At 46.8% G+C, this 17055-nt stretch overlaps 1 protein-coding gene across 12 annotated transcripts in view; it reads left to right on the forward strand.

The window, feature by feature from the left end:
- Positions 1 to 17055, forward strand: part of ARID1B (AT-rich interaction domain 1B) — a 450488-nt gene that overhangs the window by 387160 nt on the left and 46273 nt on the right. For 9 of the 12 annotated variants that reach the window (XM_058736206.1, XM_058736204.1, XM_058736199.1 and 6 more), the window contains 2 exons: positions 3171 to 3498; positions 5267 to 5395. In XM_058736206.1, the coding sequence (XP_058592189.1) occupies positions 3171 to 3498; positions 5267 to 5395 (457 nt within the window). The remainder of the gene's footprint in view (positions 1 to 3170; positions 3499 to 5266; positions 5396 to 17055) is intronic. The other 3 variants (XM_058736210.1, XM_058736203.1, XM_058736205.1) reach the window with 1 other exon arrangement.

Consider the following 17055-nt stretch of genomic DNA (forward strand, 5'->3'; position numbering starts at 1 on the left):
CAGCCTGCCCACCGCGCCGTGTCCCTCACAAGCCGGGGAGGCATAAGGTGCCCTTTCCACCAAGATGCTGTGACGGGAAGACAGACGGGGACCTTATGTGGGGTCCTGTGGGGTGGGAGACTCTGAAACAAGAACTTTTTATAAAGAACTTTGAAATTGATAAACAGTGAATGTTTTACCTTTTACTTGGAAACAGCATACGTTTGTTTCTGCAGAGGCAGAGTGTCGTCTTACGAGAAGGCAGTTTAAATTTGAGGAGCCGGCCATAAAAGACCCACCCGCATGTAACTCGGTGGTCCTGAAGTAATTTACATCAAACCTCTCCTGTTCCCTCTATTCTCTTTTGTTTTTCTCTCCATTTTCCAGTTCCTTCAACTGCTAGTGCCTTCCTCTGTTATTCCTCTTTAGGCTTTCTTTAGCCTTCCAGAGGACATCCGGGGTCAAAGAAATCTGGCTTTAACAAGTCGCTTTCCGTGCTGGTGGAGCACTTCATTAGTTTGTCCCAAGATTGGTCTATAGCAGGGGCCAGCAGATTGTGGCCCACTTTGGCCCACCACCTGTGTCTGTAAATAAAGTTTTATTGGAACACAGGTGCTTCCATTTGTGGAGATAGCGCCTCTGGCCACGTCGGAGCCACAGAGGCAGTTGAGTTGAGACTGTCTTGCCCCATACAGTCTAAACTATTTACTGCCCCCACCCTTTACAGAGAGTGTGGCGGCCCATGGTCCTTGTGAATGGTGGCTTCCGTACCATCTGCAATAAATAACACTCTTCACGACACCCAAATAAGAAAGCTCATGTGATGCACCTAACAGAGAGCAAGTACCCAGTCAGTGTTGAAAGTCCACGGATCTCTTGTGGATTTGTAGGTCATGCTGCTTTACATGTGTGGGCTTAAGAAAACCTGGTTTTCCTGTCGTGATGATACGTTACGTAAGTGTGGTTTTTCCTTAAGCATCTGAGAGGCTGCACGGCGGTGTGATGTGCCTGGACTCTGAACTGCACACACAGACTACCTGAGTGCAAACCGTGGCTCCTCTGCCCGTCGGGCACTTGACCTCGAGACAAGCTCCCCAACGTCCCGTGCCTCAGGTCCCTCATCTCTAAAATGAGCAGTGTAATAATAGGGGCCTCTTGGGTCTGATACAAGGATCAAGTGAGTTAATGCAAAGAATTTGGAACTGAGCTTAGCACATAGTAAATATCAAGTATTTGCTTTTGATATTTTTATTAGTCAAATCCAGTTTCTGCTGGAAAACCTGGGGAAGCTCCTCCTTATCTTCCAAATAAACCCTACACTTGGCGGCCTGGAACACAAGACCATGCAGGTCTGACCTCTTCCCCCGGGGCCCCGTCCCAGCCACACAGAGCTGCTCCGTGACTTATCTGGAGATCATTTGCTCTCTGGCTGGCTGTGCTGTGTGCACGCTGTCCTCTCTTCTGCCTTACTCGCCACTCAGGTATCTAACCCCTACCATTTTGACTCTGTGTTTGCGATACTTTACATACTTTATGCCCTTGAACCCTAGCAACTACTCCTCAAGCAGACCATATTAGAGGTGATAATCTTTGCTTTGTGGAGAAGAGGATGGGAAAAGAAAGAGGAGAATGAGCTGAGGTCTGGTAGTTAGTATGTGTGGAGCCTTCACTCAGCACCAGTGCTCCCAGGTCCCAGGGCCTGCCCCCCAACGGGTTCCTGAGGCCACGGCCCAGCAAAGAAATCTTCGCTGAACTACACTGTCACGCTGACCCCCTCCCCCCTCAAGCAGACTTGCTCTCCATTCTCTTGCACTTTTAACAGTACATTATCTTTCTGGTTTTGCGTTCATACTTTTTCTTGTCTTATCACTGCTGCTACACCTCACACACGTGCGCGCACACACACACACACACACACACACGGTGAGCAGCTTGAGTGTAGGAATTGAATTGTATTTAATTTTATATCCCCTGTGCCTAAAACAGTTATGTTATTTTGACAAGGAGGCTCTTCCAGAAAGCAGTAAGGATCGATTGAGAAACGCTTATCCATATTCCGCAAATGCTTTTTACATTTGTTTCAATAATCATTTGTGAGAAAGCAGCATATCGTACTTGTTAATTACATGGGTCCTAGAACCTGTTTTTGCTGGAGCTTGAATCCTAACCTACTAGCTGTTGATTTTCTTCATTTGTAAATGGAATCATGGTCATTTATATATGTATTTCATACGGTTATTGGAGAAGCGAACGAAACCATTGATGTAAAGCACTTAACCCAGCATGTCAAACACAGTACGGTTCAGCAGTTACTCTCTGCAATTGTTATTATTGGAACGACATTACTTATGCCTTTAATGTATGTACACTCGGTCAAAGTAAAAGGTGTGGAAGGAGAGAGAAAACTTTTGAAATAATTGGGGTCCTTGAGGCTGCTGCTCTCCTTGCGAGCGCATGCGCCAGCGTGAATGGGGGCTCGGGGGGGGTCTGTCTGCCCCCCCCCCCCCCGGATGCCACCACCCCTTCACCGCATTGACTGTCGTGCTAGTACGTGAAACCATATTTCCGAGGACATGGCACCAAGCACAAGCGAGCTGCTTTATCTGATGCTCAAGGCGGAAACAAAACAAAACGAAAACCCTGCTCCCAACACCAGAAAAACTGGTTGCTTTGCTGGACCAATGCTGAGTTTCCATGTGACCCCTCCTGTGGGGTTTTAGAGGATAATCTTGACCAGATGTGCATTTTGTCTTACATGCCGTCTTTCTGGCCCTTTGTCATGACTGCCGCATGCAGTAGTGGGGTAGTCATGCAGTCTCAGTGGCACGTTCCTAAGGACTAGGGGTTGAAATAATTCTGGGGTAAAACGTAGAAATGTGAACGTTGGGTGTGTTGAAGCAACAACACTCACTGCTAGCATCCCTCGCCTGTGCATAGGTTGTTTTAATGATCAGCCTGATTGTCCCCTCCCTCTCTCAGCGGGCCTGTGTGGCTCTTTGCCTTGGAATGTGCCGAGATAGCTTATTTTGCCACAGCCAGCCTCATCGGTGCCAGCAGGGGAAGGGTTAATAAGGGTCATGGCTAATATTCTGTGTTGATCACACTGTTGGACGAGAAGTCTTTCTCGTGGCCGTCCTCACAAGTACAGATACTAAGTAAAAGGCTTCAATTTGTGTTTACTTTTTGTTTAGGTAACTACTCCAGACCCCCAACGTATAGTGGGGTGCCCAGTGCGAGCTACAGCGGCCCAGGGCCCGGCATGGGCATCAATGCCAACAACCAGATGCACGGACAAGGGCCAAGCCAGCCGTGTGGTGCTATGCCCCTGGGACGAATGCCATCAGCTGGGATGCAGAACAGGCCGTTTCCTGGAAATATGAGCAGCATGACCCCCAGCTCTCCCGGCATGTCCCAGCAGGGAGGGCCAGGAATGGGGCCACCGATGCCAACCGTGAACCGTAAGGCACAGGAGGCAGCTGCCGCAGTGATGCAGGCCGCTGCAAACTCGGCACAAAGCAGGTATGCCGTCGGGGCAGGTGGTCTGGGTGCGGACGTGTGAGCACGTGCTGAGCACAGAGCTACATCGTCACCCGGGTCACCCGGGGCGGGGGGTGTGGGGGAGCAGTGGAGTGCGATTTTGCTCGGCCGTTCCTTCGGTGTTAATGTTTTCTGTACCGCAAAGTACAGACAGGTGAACGACAGAACACGTTCCGGGAGACATCGAGGAAGGAATCTGAGTTGTGGGAGGTTCTTTGAAATGACTCTGAGGAGTCCTTATAACCAGCCCAGAGCAGTGGCATATCTCATGGTTCCGTTTAGAACAGCTAGGTTTAGGCAGGAAAGTGTGAAGCCTGAAAAACTAGGCTTTTAAGATCGAAAACACTGAAAAAGAACCACCTTCTTTTTTTCTTTTTTTTTTTTTTTATCCCACCATAAAAATCTTTATAAAATAGAAACCTCGTCTATGCACATATTTGTATCGTGTGTGTTTGTCTAAATGTATACGTGTGAGATTTATAGATGTCATCTTCTTATATTTTATTTTTCTGGGCATACCTCTCTGTCCAAACCAAAATGTGGTTAATAAAGCAAAGATAATATTTCATAAAGTTTAAGTTGATAGAGCAAGGCTTTAGCCTCAATCACTTGTTTTTAATCTTGATTTCTAAAATGATTGAAGCAAATATTGAACCTATATAAAAATAACGTACTTAATTAAAAATTTATGACCGAAGTGACTAGTTTTAAAGGAAGCACTTATGAATATGTTTTAAATTACGTTTAGCATATGTTAAAATATGTTTTAAAACAAAGCACGTTGACAGCTATGTCTGAAGTTACGGTATCTTCAGAAGAAAAGATAGAGGAATCAGATTTTTGTCAAAGGGAAAGAAAAATGTGCGTGTGTGTATGTGTGTGTGTTTAAATGTGTCCTTTGTTACTTTTCCTCTGAAGCTGCTATTTGGGGAATGTTAGGGACCCCTTCAGTCTCCCTGTTTGCTCCAAATAAAAATAAATTTCCCTTGAGGAATCAAAAGGAAAATCAATCATCCTCTCTCTCTCTCATCCACATTATAATTACTTAAAATTTCCTGAACCCCAGATACTAACCTGAACCTCACAGACTTTAGGGAATGTATTAATAAACCTGTCCGTGAAAACTGGTTTGCCTGGTCCAATTGAAGCTCTAATTTAGGGTTAATTGTCCATTGTTGCACCTCCTGAAGCACAAGTTATTTTCAAGTAGAAAGTACCTGACTGCATTGGACGATGAGGCCTCGGATAGCGGCCCGGGGAGAAGATAACCACAGATATTAAGACATAATTGCTTGATAAAAAAGTCTTGCTATGCTCCCTTCCTGAATCAGTTTATATATCATTTTGTATAAATTAACGTATAAATCCACATCCATGCGTTTTCCTTTTCTGTTTCTGACCAGGAGGCAGTTCCAAAGCCCTGCCTTCACACACTGCCCGTTTTCAGCGAGGGCCCGTGTATTTTTTGGCTTGTACCGAAGTCAAAGCTCCACTTCAGCAGCGTAAACTGAGATTACATCTGAGAATCTCACTTTTCTCTCTCCTCTGCCCTGTCCTTCACCCCGCCCCCCCCCCCCACTTTTTAAGGAATGTTCTCCAGCTCCCCTCCCAGGCAGCTGCACGGTACAGAGTATTATGCCACATTCTGTAGCCCCCCCGCACCTATGTGTGGAGGTGACATGATGGACAGGGGGATTCGTACTTGTCTACAGAACAAATCCAAAGAAGTTGTTCTTCTGTTCTGCTTTAGGCCACCATACATTAGGTCGCCTGCTTATCCCAGCCAGTCTGGGGCTGGCGGACGCCCCATGTTTTCTTCCCAGCACCCCAACTATGGCAACTCTCAGGCTCCCATGATGCACCAGCCTGACCAGTACGGGTAGGTAGCAACATACCCTGACTTGCTGCGGGACCTGGGCATTTTTTTTTTTTTTTAAACTGTTAATGAACGTGCCATCTGGCTGCGAAAGGAACACCCAGAACAAGAAAGTGAAAGACCTAAGAGGAGATCCATCCCAGAGGGGGTTGTCTTTTTGTTCCTTTTTGTTTGTTTCGGGGGTTTGGTTCGTTTTGTTCTGTTTTGTTCTTCACTCTTCTGAACGGTACTGTGGTAGTGCGGTGGGAGCGTGCATGCTGTCCCCCAGATCCTGTCTCTGCATGGCTTTTGGCATGGCTTGTTCCCTTCATGCCTGAGAGGGAAAGAAAAACTTGTATCTCCGTAAAAGTAATGAAGCCACCCGCTCTGGCGTGATCTCCCCCATTGTCGTCCCTCTGTTGTCTGGGAACTTGTGTTGTGTAGCACCGTGATCATGACTGTGTTATTGTCATCTCTGCCACGACAGTGACCCGCTCCACACACGCACACACACCCCTGAATTCAGAGAGCAGCGGCCGCGTTTGACGAGAGACCCACTGCAGGAGACAGGACTTAGGTTATTAATAGGACTTAGGAGGGGATCCTTTCTAGCCTCCCTGAGCAGATACCTGTGCCAAAGATTTCTATTCTTTCCTTCTCCCAAGGAGTTTTAGAATATTGAAGTCACCAGAAAAACTCAACCAAATAATCCAACGCAGAATTTTCTTTCGAAACATGGTGTTGCCATATTATTATCCATTTTGACACAGGAATTACATACAGCAACAAAAAGTAGCTTTCTTTTTTCCTACTGCAAAGCTATATAGCAACAGGCTGTCACTATTTTTAGGTTCATAAGTGCTCTTAAAGCATATCGTTATTGAGCGATTTACTTAGCAGAAATATTATTGATACTCTTTTGCATGTTGCAATGGTAAGATTATCCTACGTAGACTGAATGCTGTTCAGTAGTTTCAGTAGAAACACACCACATTTTTGGTTCAAATAAAACAGAGAACAGTCAGCTGGCTTTGTTTAAAGACTAAACTTCTAGAACTATGCTTTTACTGCTTATTATGAATACGTAACAGAGAGCCTGTCACTAGTTTTGTATTCGGTATACATTTATTTACACAGCGAGAGCAAATGATAATTTTGCAGGCGAGAGTTCTAAATCCTGTAAACACGGTCCTAAATGTGGGCCAACAAATATAGAATTTTGTAAACATAATCCTAAAAATGAAATAACAAATATAATTAGGTAAGCAGACTTCTTTTGGGAAGATGTCTTTTCCTCTTTTTTCCCTTCTTGTGGTACCTTCAAGGTCACTTCATGAGTCAGTAGGAAGATAACAGTAGGGGGAGAAAAGCATTCCTCATCAGCTGCTAATCCATAGGATCTGTCCTTTACCAACTCTGGAGTCCTATTTAGACCCACAAAGCTAGTTTGGCTGTGCCTTGCCAAGCCACATTAAGCAGCTGTGTAAAATGAATTTAAATGGCATGCATCAGAGTAAAATCTCTTCCACTGGGGCAGAAAATCAATGTTAGCTAACCAGCACGAGGAGATCAAATCTGCGTTTCAGCCAGCAGCATCCAGATAGCTTCCTTAGAAAACAACACCTCCTCTTTAATTAAAAATAAGAAAAAGATAGATGTTGGAGTTACTCTTCGTAAATCTTATAAAGCGCACTTGGCAAAGGCTCATCTCTGTGGCCCCATCCCTGTTAGCTCTGATTTTTGCCTTTCATGTCTACAGCATTCTTTCTAAAAAGGAAAGAAAAGAAAGTTTTATTTCTATTTTAAACCTTCCTTCCTTTTCACTTTGCAAGTACATATAACCTGTTGTGCCTTTTTTTTTTTTTTAAGCAGAAGCTTGAATGTGAGAAAACATGTAGAGTACATGTTTTAGCGCTGTGGGTTAAGAAATTTGGTTTTCAACATGCTTTTGCTTTACTTAACAGCTCGTGGCAGCGAACTCATGTTTATGCTTCTGTTGTCGTTTTCGTCCCCCGTTGGTGGCTCTGTCGGGTGGAAGTCAGGTCGGCAGTTTGAAAAACCGGTTCACTAAATGTCAGTGTCTCTTTGGGGGAAGAAGTGGCTCCAGCCTTTCAGAAACACAGCATTCGCAGAGTTTGTTAAAATGACTTCTTTCCCAAGTCAGAATCCCTCAGTGCCCGGAGCTTCTGAAGGAACCTGAAAAAAGACAGATTAGTGACAAAAGTGTAGCGCGTGAGTGTGTGTGCACGCGTGTGCTATTAGAACCCTAAAGCTCTCCGTGAGAAATGACGGATTATGGCAGTTAGGCTCCAGGCTTTCTCAGCTCGTTGTGTGTGAGACGGGACAGAGGAAAACACACAGGCGTGACTGATTGGAAGCCATCTTATTACTTTGTTTTTTAAGGGTAAAACCCACCTGCTGCACTGAGTAAGTGAAGAAACAGAGAGAATCGGGTTTTTTCATTTCGACCTTTCGAGTGAAGGAATTCCTTTTGATTATCAGAGGATTTACGGTAGAATACGGTGACTCTTATTGCTTGGGTACTCGACCAGCTGTGTGATCTCATCTAATCATTTGGAATTAATAAGTTACACGTAATATTTTTGCAAGATGCCCTGCCCGCCATACACAGAGAGACTTTATTCAGAAAATGCATTGCTGTGTTTAGTTTTAAAGCATTTCTTTTTTTTGTCAAGTTTATTTATTTATTTTGAGAGAGAGAGAGAGAGAGAGAGCGCACACGAGCAGGGGAGGGGCAAAGAGAGGGAGAGGGAGGGAGAATCCCAAGCTGACTCTGCACTGTCAGCACAGAGCCCGATGTGGGGTGTGAACTCACAGAGCATGAGATCATGACCTGAGCAGAAACCAAGAGCCAGTTGCTTAACTGACTGAGCCACCCAGGTGCCCCTAGTTTTAAAGCATTTCTAGTAGGTACTATTCTTTTGAAGCCATGAGAGAGAGGTGGCAATATTCAGTGACCTTATGAAAAGCCTAGTTCAGGGACGGCAGGTGACTTTCCCCCTCAGTCTGGCTCTGTAGACCATGCTGGACAGACTTGAGACATTGTCTGTAGAGGGGAGCCAAAGTTGGCCAGAAGTTTAGGAGAGACTTTGGCCTGTTGCTTCCTAAAGAAGCATTACCACGAACCCTAGGACACACACACACACACACACACACACACAAGAAAATCTCCCTCAGCCATGGACGTGTGTTTTGCATCCATTCATCCATTCCCAGTGGCACCTGCTAGTGTCCCAACAGCTGACCGCTCTGCCAAATACAGCCGATGTGTGGATTGGGATATATCAGAGTTATCCAGATTGTTTTCTTGGGAATGAGCTCCAAGGGAAATGCACGACTTCAGTGAACTTACAGAAGGCCTGACAAGCCCTAGACCTTTAGGCCCGGGTACAGCCTGGTTCCCTGAAGTCTGCCACCCCCAGCACCCCCCCGTATATCAACTTGAATCGAGTCTTCGGTGACTTGAGATGACCAGCGTCAGAGTTCTGGCACAGATCTTTATGACGGTATCTTCCTCAGAAGGGAAGTATTCCATTCTCCCTTCCCAGAGGACGTACTTTCGGTGACAGAGCAGTAGCGTCTTGGAGCTAGAAGGGTTTGAGGTGTCATCAGGCCTCTGCCTCTTGATTTTGTGGTGGAGGAGACGAGTGTCTTCGAGTTACCGGCTCAGGACCCTTTCGTCAGCTACAGGCCAGGCATCGGCTCTGTCTCCCGGTCTTAACCGCTCTTCCTTCCTTCATTTAGTGCTGTCTCAATAGATCTTTCCCTTTAAAAGGAAAACGTCTTAATTTCGGTTCTCTGTCAGGTCTAAAGGCAATTCTTCCATTAGAAACCAGCGATCAGCCAGTGTCTTGGTGGGGATCCTACTTCTTACTTGAGGCCTGGACTTTGGCTCCCTGGCCCGCCCCGTACTTCCCCGATGGGCCACGTGTGTTTGGCACGTCCCCCTGTAGATCCACCGCACAGCCTGAGTCCTTGCTCCCGCGACCACCCACCTTGTGGGATGCGGTGACAGCTTGCCTGATGGGTGGGTTTGAATCCCTGTCCTTTTCACCCTTTGCCTGCCCCCCGAGAACGATAACACATCTTGCGTTCTTGTGACTGGAGCGGAGCCGTTAGCGTAAGGATTCTGAGCCGACCCTTTTATCCCACAGCGCATACACCTGCTGAGGCTGGTACAGGCGACGTGCGCCTTCCTTCTGCTGTCCCCGAAAGACACCCCGTGGACTGACTGAACATCAGAAGGAGGAAAACTCTGAGACTTCTTAGTTTTAAGGGGAAAAAAGTAGGAGCAAAAACGAGTCCGTTTGGAAAGTCTTATGATTGTTGCCTGGAATGGCATCTTTCTGCTCTCACAACCATGAGTCTGGAGACCTACGTTTTAATACTCACATCGTACCAAATACTAGGGTGGCCAAAATCACTTTTGTTAGAATGTTTCTAGTAAAAGAAGAGTTTGGGAATTCTAACTAACGTCATTTTTTAACCTTTGCCACCCATTCACTGCCACGAAACGTTAGCCACAAGGTGGCTTGATCCGTCGTAGCACCTCACCTGTGTTGATGCTGAAGTGGCCGAATGTCTCGGAAGAGAGTTCGACCGGTGGTCTTCCTCTGCTTGGGACTAGCTGGCTCCGCTTGCAAGCGACTGGATTAGTCTGTCCTCTTGGGTATACACAGGCTGCTGGTGTCTGTGTCTCATGTGCACACCGCATACACACACGTCTGCCGGCAGCTGTTCTTTAGGGAGGTGTATTTATAATTCATTTTCCCCGTTGCTGTTTGCCAGCAAGGCACTTTTTCCGTATTATTTTCCTTCAAGCCAGTATGACGCAATTCTGCTGATGGGCAGGGAGCCACCGATGTGGAAATACATTAATGGAGATAGTGCATTAAAATGTCAAAGGGAAGGAGCAAAAAACTTCTAAATGTGTCAAGCCCCAGTTACAGTGGGGTCCGTGAGCCTGAAGGGCTGTGAGTGATTTGTATTAACAAAGAATTTAGCCCCTTGGATTTTAGACTCTTAGGTTTTAGAATAATAGCTATGATTGGAAAAGTCACGTTATTGGAAGACAAAGAAAAGATTTCTGAGACTTAAGTAGAGTTTTTATTGCTGCAATTAAATGTAAGCCTTTGCATTATCATCCAAATACTGTGCTTAATTTTTAGCCCCCCCCCCCTTCCCCTTCAAAATTTAGAATTGAGGATTATTATGTTGGTATTTTAAGATTACGATTTCAATCAAATCTTTCAGAGTTTCAGAACTATCACGTAACTACAAAGTATATTTATTAGTCTTCAAATCAAAAATTAGTAAAGCACTACTTTTTAAAAGACCACGAGAATTTTTTTTTCTTTTTTAAGTTGAATGAGATCCAAGGAATCAGAGTGTGAACTGTGCAGCAAATCTTTAATGGACTAGAGTCTGTGACATTCCCTAAACAAGTGGTTATTACCAGGCAAGCGTTTTAACCATGTACACACGCTCACCGCAGCCACAGGCAGGGGAGGGTCTGGAGCCTGCGTTTTTCATAGCCCCGTGGGGACCCTGCTGTGGAACGCTGGCTGAGGGTTGACCTTTGGGATTCCTGCTACTGAAGAAAAGGGAGTGGAAAGTGTAGACTCCGATGCCTGTGTTTGAACCTGGTGGATACTGAATGAGGAGCACGCTGGACGGGAGCCTCGGTCACTGGATAGCGTTCTGAGGAACCAGTGGTTGTGCGGGCCAGAAACCAGAACTCGGGCTTTGGCAGTCTGTCATCTCATGGCAGAGGTGGTCTCTCCGAGTCCCTCTGACTGTCTGCTTTTTGTCCTCGTCTCAGACATCAGTGTGCTCCTCATATTCTGGAACATTCCCAGTTTCCCACCGTATCTAGACCTGCCTCCCTCATTCAGAGTACCTCCTATCCAGTCCCAGTCTGAGCCCCTCCCAGCGGGGTGCGTCCTCACCATCTCAGGTGACCCACGATGACGCGTGCATTGGGTCGGGGCTCTTGTCATCAAGGTGAGCCTTGCATCGGTTGTCTGCTCCCTTGTCTGAACCACCTGGCCTGACCTGGGGTCCTGCTAGCACCTCTGCCCCACAGTTGACACAGCCCCCCGGGCCAGCTGGGAGGGTCGTCTCCAGAATCAGCTTTATAGTCCACCCGTCCCCAGAGACGGTCAGCAACACAGCCCAGCCAGTCCGGGCTCTTCAGGGTTAAAGGGCAGGGTCCCCGGAGTCACACACATCACAGGTGGTAGCATTTGGCCACACGGCCGACACCAGAAGTGTCTGAAACCTCGTCGCCTCCACGGTGTTTAGGGCTGAGGGCAGCCGGAAGAGTTTAAAAGTGGTAAAGAGCATCTGGTCTGTGTCTTAGTCTGTCCCCGTCTGGGGTTTGGGAAGCATCCCGCGTGACCTGTGAAGACCACGGGCAAGAGGCTGGGCTCTCTGGTCGCTCATGGAACCCCTTCGCTGGTGGCATGAAGGACGTGGGGGCACCTCCCAAAGGCCCTTCTTACTCTTGACCTTCATTCTTATTCCGAACTCCACTTCCATTAAGAGAGTGAAATAAAACAAACCAAACAAAAAACCCGCAGCTTCAGAACCTGAAGGCTTTGTCCCGTGCTTTGCCAGTTAACTCTTGCTGGATGGCCTTTGAGTGTTTAATGCCGGGTAAGAGCTTGCCAGTTTCCGCCTTCCTATTTTTCAGGCTCTTCCTGCAACATTCTACCCTAATTCTGAACAGCGTTTGCTTAAATAAATTGAGTAACAGTGTGGCCCAGGGCTGCCCTTAGCTCAGGAAATCTGTAAGAATTTTACAGAGATTTTTTTTTTTAAGTTAGAAAGGACTGTATTGATATATTTCCTGGCACCACAGTGCTGGACAAGAGTATTGTTTGTTGGAGGATTTTACAGACTATTGCTGTGGCAAGGATATGAGATGGAGATCTTGGGACCTAAATTCTTTCTTTTTTTCAGTCAACAGACTGGTCCATTTAGGTACAAGAAGTCTGTGAATGCATGAGATCTGTGCGTTCTTAATGACCTCCTTCCTAAAACATCACTCGGCTTCGTTCTTGGGTAGTTGCTGCTTAGTCCTCGGCGTTTGTCAAGCTGATATGTGCCCTGTGTCTGAGGTTCTGGTAACTCTAAGGAGACCTTCCCTTGTCACTCTCTCTTGTACCTTGTGCCCAGGAAGGGGATGTCCTTGTATAAAGGGTGGGTACTCCCATCACTGAAAAGGAATAGCTCCCCTCACTCTCTCTTGTACCTTGTGCCCAGGAAGGGGATGTCCTTGTATAAAGGGCAGGTACTCCCATCACTGAAAAGGAATAGCCCCCCTCACAAATTACTCACGATCATTTCTTAATGGTTTTATGATCCCAAGATAAACCTTTTTTTTTGTTGTTTTTTTTTTAAGTAAAGAACTTTGACTTAACGCAGGGAAGAGCACGGTTTTCTTTCTGTGGGTGACATCAATGGCAACTAGTTTTTCCTTCAAGAGGTACAACAGAGGGCGCCCGGGGGGCTCAGTCGGTTGAGCGTCCGACTTCAGCTCAGGTCATGATCTCACAGTCTGTGGGTTTGAGCCCCGCATCGGGCTCTGTGCTGACAGCTAGGAGCCTGGAGCCTGCTTTGGATTCTGTGTCTCCCTCTCTCTCTCTCTCTCTCTCTGCCCCTTCCCCCTTCATGCTCCGTGTCTCAGAAATGAATAAATGTTAATAAATAAATAAATAAAATAAGAGGTACAGTGGACCTCATTTTCACCAGACCAGGGGGCCTATGCTCTTTGCGTCCTTATCAGAAGCCAGTGGGAAGCTACCTGTACCAGAGGCCACAAAGCTCTGGGGTTTACCCCTCAGAGGGAGGAGGCAGGTTTGGGGACCCACTCCTGCCCCCTGTGGCTTTTGTCTCCACCCTGCACCTGAGGCAGCCGGTGTGCTGGGGATCAACAGGGTCTAACACCAGAACCTCTGAGTGAAGCATCTTCAGAAGGGAGACCTGCCGTTCGTTTGCGTGCGATTGCCAGTAAACGGTTCTTAATAACAGAACAATGGGCTCAACAAACCAAAATCAACTTGGAGATGCAGAGAACCTTCTTCGTTATCAATTACCAAAATTCAGGCAGCCAGTTTCTGCATTTTCTTCACACCCTGACAAGGAAGTCCCTTGCTTCAAAACCCTTGAGCTCTACTTGTTCTGTTTGCTTTGAGAAAGGAGGGGAAGATCAGTCCGCTGCTTTCAGAACAACTGAAACGGGTGACCTGCACTGAGGCAAAAAAGAAGCACTTAATCTTGAAATTGCACAACAGGTGCATTTTAGCAGGGATGCCAGGAGCAGAACTGATAACAGGTTGGAACCCTCTGAGAAGTCTGCGTGAAGTAGTTAACAAAAAGGGAAGAAATGTTTCTGATGTTCCAGCCTTTTAGGAAATCAGGGTGGAATATGCAGTATTCCTCGGCGCTTGGTGGAAATCATTTCGCCAGGATGCAGGGGTGAAAATACGGCTCTTTGAAGAAAGGTGAGGACGAACGGGAGGTCCTGTGGGCCACCCACGTGATCTGGGCCGTGGCAAAGACATGCCGGGGAGAACTTGGACTCTGCGGAGTTAGCCACTAAATATATATCCACGCAAAAGACCCTTCTCGAGAACAGCTAACAAAGTGACCACTACCCTTCCGTTGAAAGCGTCTTTTTCATGGAGCTCTTGAAAAGTAACTTTCCTTTTTGCCCATTCTCAAAGGAAAAAATAAAACCTAAACGTATCAATTGCCAAAGGGTTTGGGGCGTTACTAATTTACAGCTGGAAAATGATCATGACTCTTAGCTTTCTGGCTGATATCATACACACTTCAGCCTTCTTTAAGGGGACGGGCTGCCCCAGAAGAGATCACGTTCACGAGGGAGAATCTTAGACAAAAAGACTCAAGAAGGATTGGAAGAGAGCAGGGAGCAAAGATGAGTTCTAGGACCCTCCCTCTGCTTCCCAGACCTGAGCCTCCAGCTGCCCGCATGACATTTGCCTCTCGGGAACTCAGGGCCACATCAGATGCCACATGTCCAAAGCCATCTAATTCATCACCAGGTCCCTCCCAGTTTACCTCCAAGGTACCGTTCAGCTCCGTATCTTACCTGGACTTTTACAGTAGCTCAGCCCCACAGCCGTTCCCCCCCCCCCCACCTCCAGTGTGTCCTCCCTCCCACAGTCCGAGGACGGCGTCTTCCGATCACACGTCTTCTTAACAAGTTGCTCCTGCTTAAAACCCCCGGTCTCTCTGTTTCTCCTAACAGACACAGCCCTACAGAACCGAAGCCCTGGGTGACGTGGCCCTTCCCTCCCTCCCCACTTTCATTCCCTGCTAGTCAGCCTGCTGTCCCCTGCTCCCAGACACCCGAAGGCCCTCTCCCCTCCCCTCCCCCATTCCCTCCCTTCCCCTCCCCTCCCCCCTTCATTCCCCTCCCCTCCCCTCTTCATTCCCCTCCCCTCCCCTGTGTGGCTGTGTGTTTTTCCAGGCATCTACTGTTTCTAAGTCATTGACGCTTCTATCTGTTGTCTTTGGGTTAAGGATATACATACCACCTCACCTCCCCAGGACTGATTCCCAGCCAGGGCGAGTGGCTTGTTGAAACTGTAGCATTACTTTGCCCCCCGAGTTGCTGATGTGTGTGTCCTTGCAGGTGGGCTGATGGATTGGTCACACCACAAATGGGCTGGGGCTTGGACGGCTTTCTTTTCTGTCTTGATCGTGTTGTTTGGGGGACATAGGCAGTGTTTCTCCCTCTTCAGATATTAGATTTAAACCAGTTTCAACCAAATTTTCCTTCTTGGTGAGGCTTTGAGAAAGATACTGTGTAACTCAGGTTGAAAGCATTCTGCCAGTGACTCTGGACATGGGTGTGAAAACAGTGTCTGTTGAGAACACATTTAAAATAGGGCATCCTGGGGCGCCTGGGTGGTGCAGTCGGTTAAGCGTCCGACTTCAGCCAGGTCACGATCTCGCGGTCCGTGAGTTCGAGCCCCGCGTCAGGCTCTGGGCTGATGGCTCGGAGCCTGGAGCCTGTTTCCGATTCTGTGTCTCCCTCTCTCTCTCTGCCCCTCCCCCGTTCATGCTCTGTCTCTCTCTGTCCCAAAAATAAATAAAAAACGTTGAAAAAAAAAAAATTTTTTTAAATAAAAATTAAAAAAAAAAAAATAAAATAAAATAAAATAAAATAGGGCATCCTGTGTAATGTTACGCATGCAGTTAGAGCTCTCTAAAAATAAACTCTGCTGGAACTGGGCTTTTCGAAGATGCGAGTTCCTGGTTCCGATCGCTATTGAGTTTAAGTGAAAGAGTGCCCCAAATTTCACTGTTAGCCTAATTAATTTTGTCAGTAAGCAATCTTTCTGGCTACATAAACTACACCTACACTGACAGTCCATACAGAGGAAGGCGTGTGTATGTGGCAGTCATATACTTTCCAATTTTGAACAGAACTCAGGAGTGATATTTTCAGTGGCTCTGTTAGAACCCTTGCGTGGAGCTTCTCTCCAGGTGGCTTGCCCCTAGGACTGAAATGACATGGTTTCACTTGTGTGGTGCCTGTTTCCAGACTATTTCTTCTGTCTCTCCCGACCCTTCTCCAAAGAGCTGTATCGGGAATCCATTCATTTTCAAGATACACATTTCACACTTCCCCATCTGCCACTGTTGAGAAAAAATAGTGGTGATTGCTAAGACAGTATGGCCTAAATATTCTTTTAAAGCACCGAAACCATATACAGATCTTATTTTAAATTGTATTGTAGTTGACTTTAAAACAAGGTGTTTAGGAGTATGTGGTTACTCTTTATAGGATTTCATACTGGTATGTTTAACTGCTTTCTATCTTCTCAGTGAACCATTGGAAACGGTCACTTTAAAGTTGGTGTTTGCTTCTGGGTTTGTTTTTTTTCTTCCCTAGAGCCAGCTCTTTGTTGGCAGATGAATGTGTAATATTTGAGAAATTTCCAAAGTGAATAAAAGGAAAATCTATGATAATATATATAATATATAATATATTATATATATATATATATGTATGTATTACTTGTGTCCGTGTGAAGACTGAGAAGCGGGAGTGAGGAGTGCTTTCGGGAAATACCTCCATAGGCTCCAGTTTTGAACTATCCTCATTATAATAACCTGGCCTTTGTCATAGGATGACAGATCTCAAACACTTCCATCCAGTCCCAGCCAAAGACCGATCGATCTAAATAACGTTCCTCTGGTGATTCTGCGGGTCCCCGTGTTTAAATAACAGCGCCCCACCTCAGACTTTGACTTTGCAAAGGCATAAGGGAACAGGGCCTTGTCACAGAAGGCCAGGCCTGGGTAAGCGGTGGCCCCTTTGGTCAGCCCTGATCTGGACGCACCGCCTCCCACTCAGTGCGGCCCAGGCGCTACGCCCCGTAGCTACGTTAGCAGCACAACAGCAACTAAACATTACTTTTAAATGTTAGTCCAGTCCCCCCAACCCCCCGGGCCTTATTGGGCATTTATTGCCACAACTATCACAGGTTAGGAACGGGCCGCATCAGGGGACCGCAGTAATTTGGGAGGAAAACCACCTGAGCCTGTCGCCCCATAATAGACAGCCCAGGAATTCACACACCCACAGGTCAAGGAAGGGCACTTTGCTCTTCCGGGCCCAGCTT

The sequence above is a fragment of the Neofelis nebulosa genome, chromosome 6, assembly GCF_028018385.1.
Source record: "Neofelis nebulosa isolate mNeoNeb1 chromosome 6, mNeoNeb1.pri, whole genome shotgun sequence".
Lineage (NCBI taxonomy): Eukaryota > Metazoa > Chordata > Mammalia > Carnivora > Felidae > Neofelis > Neofelis nebulosa.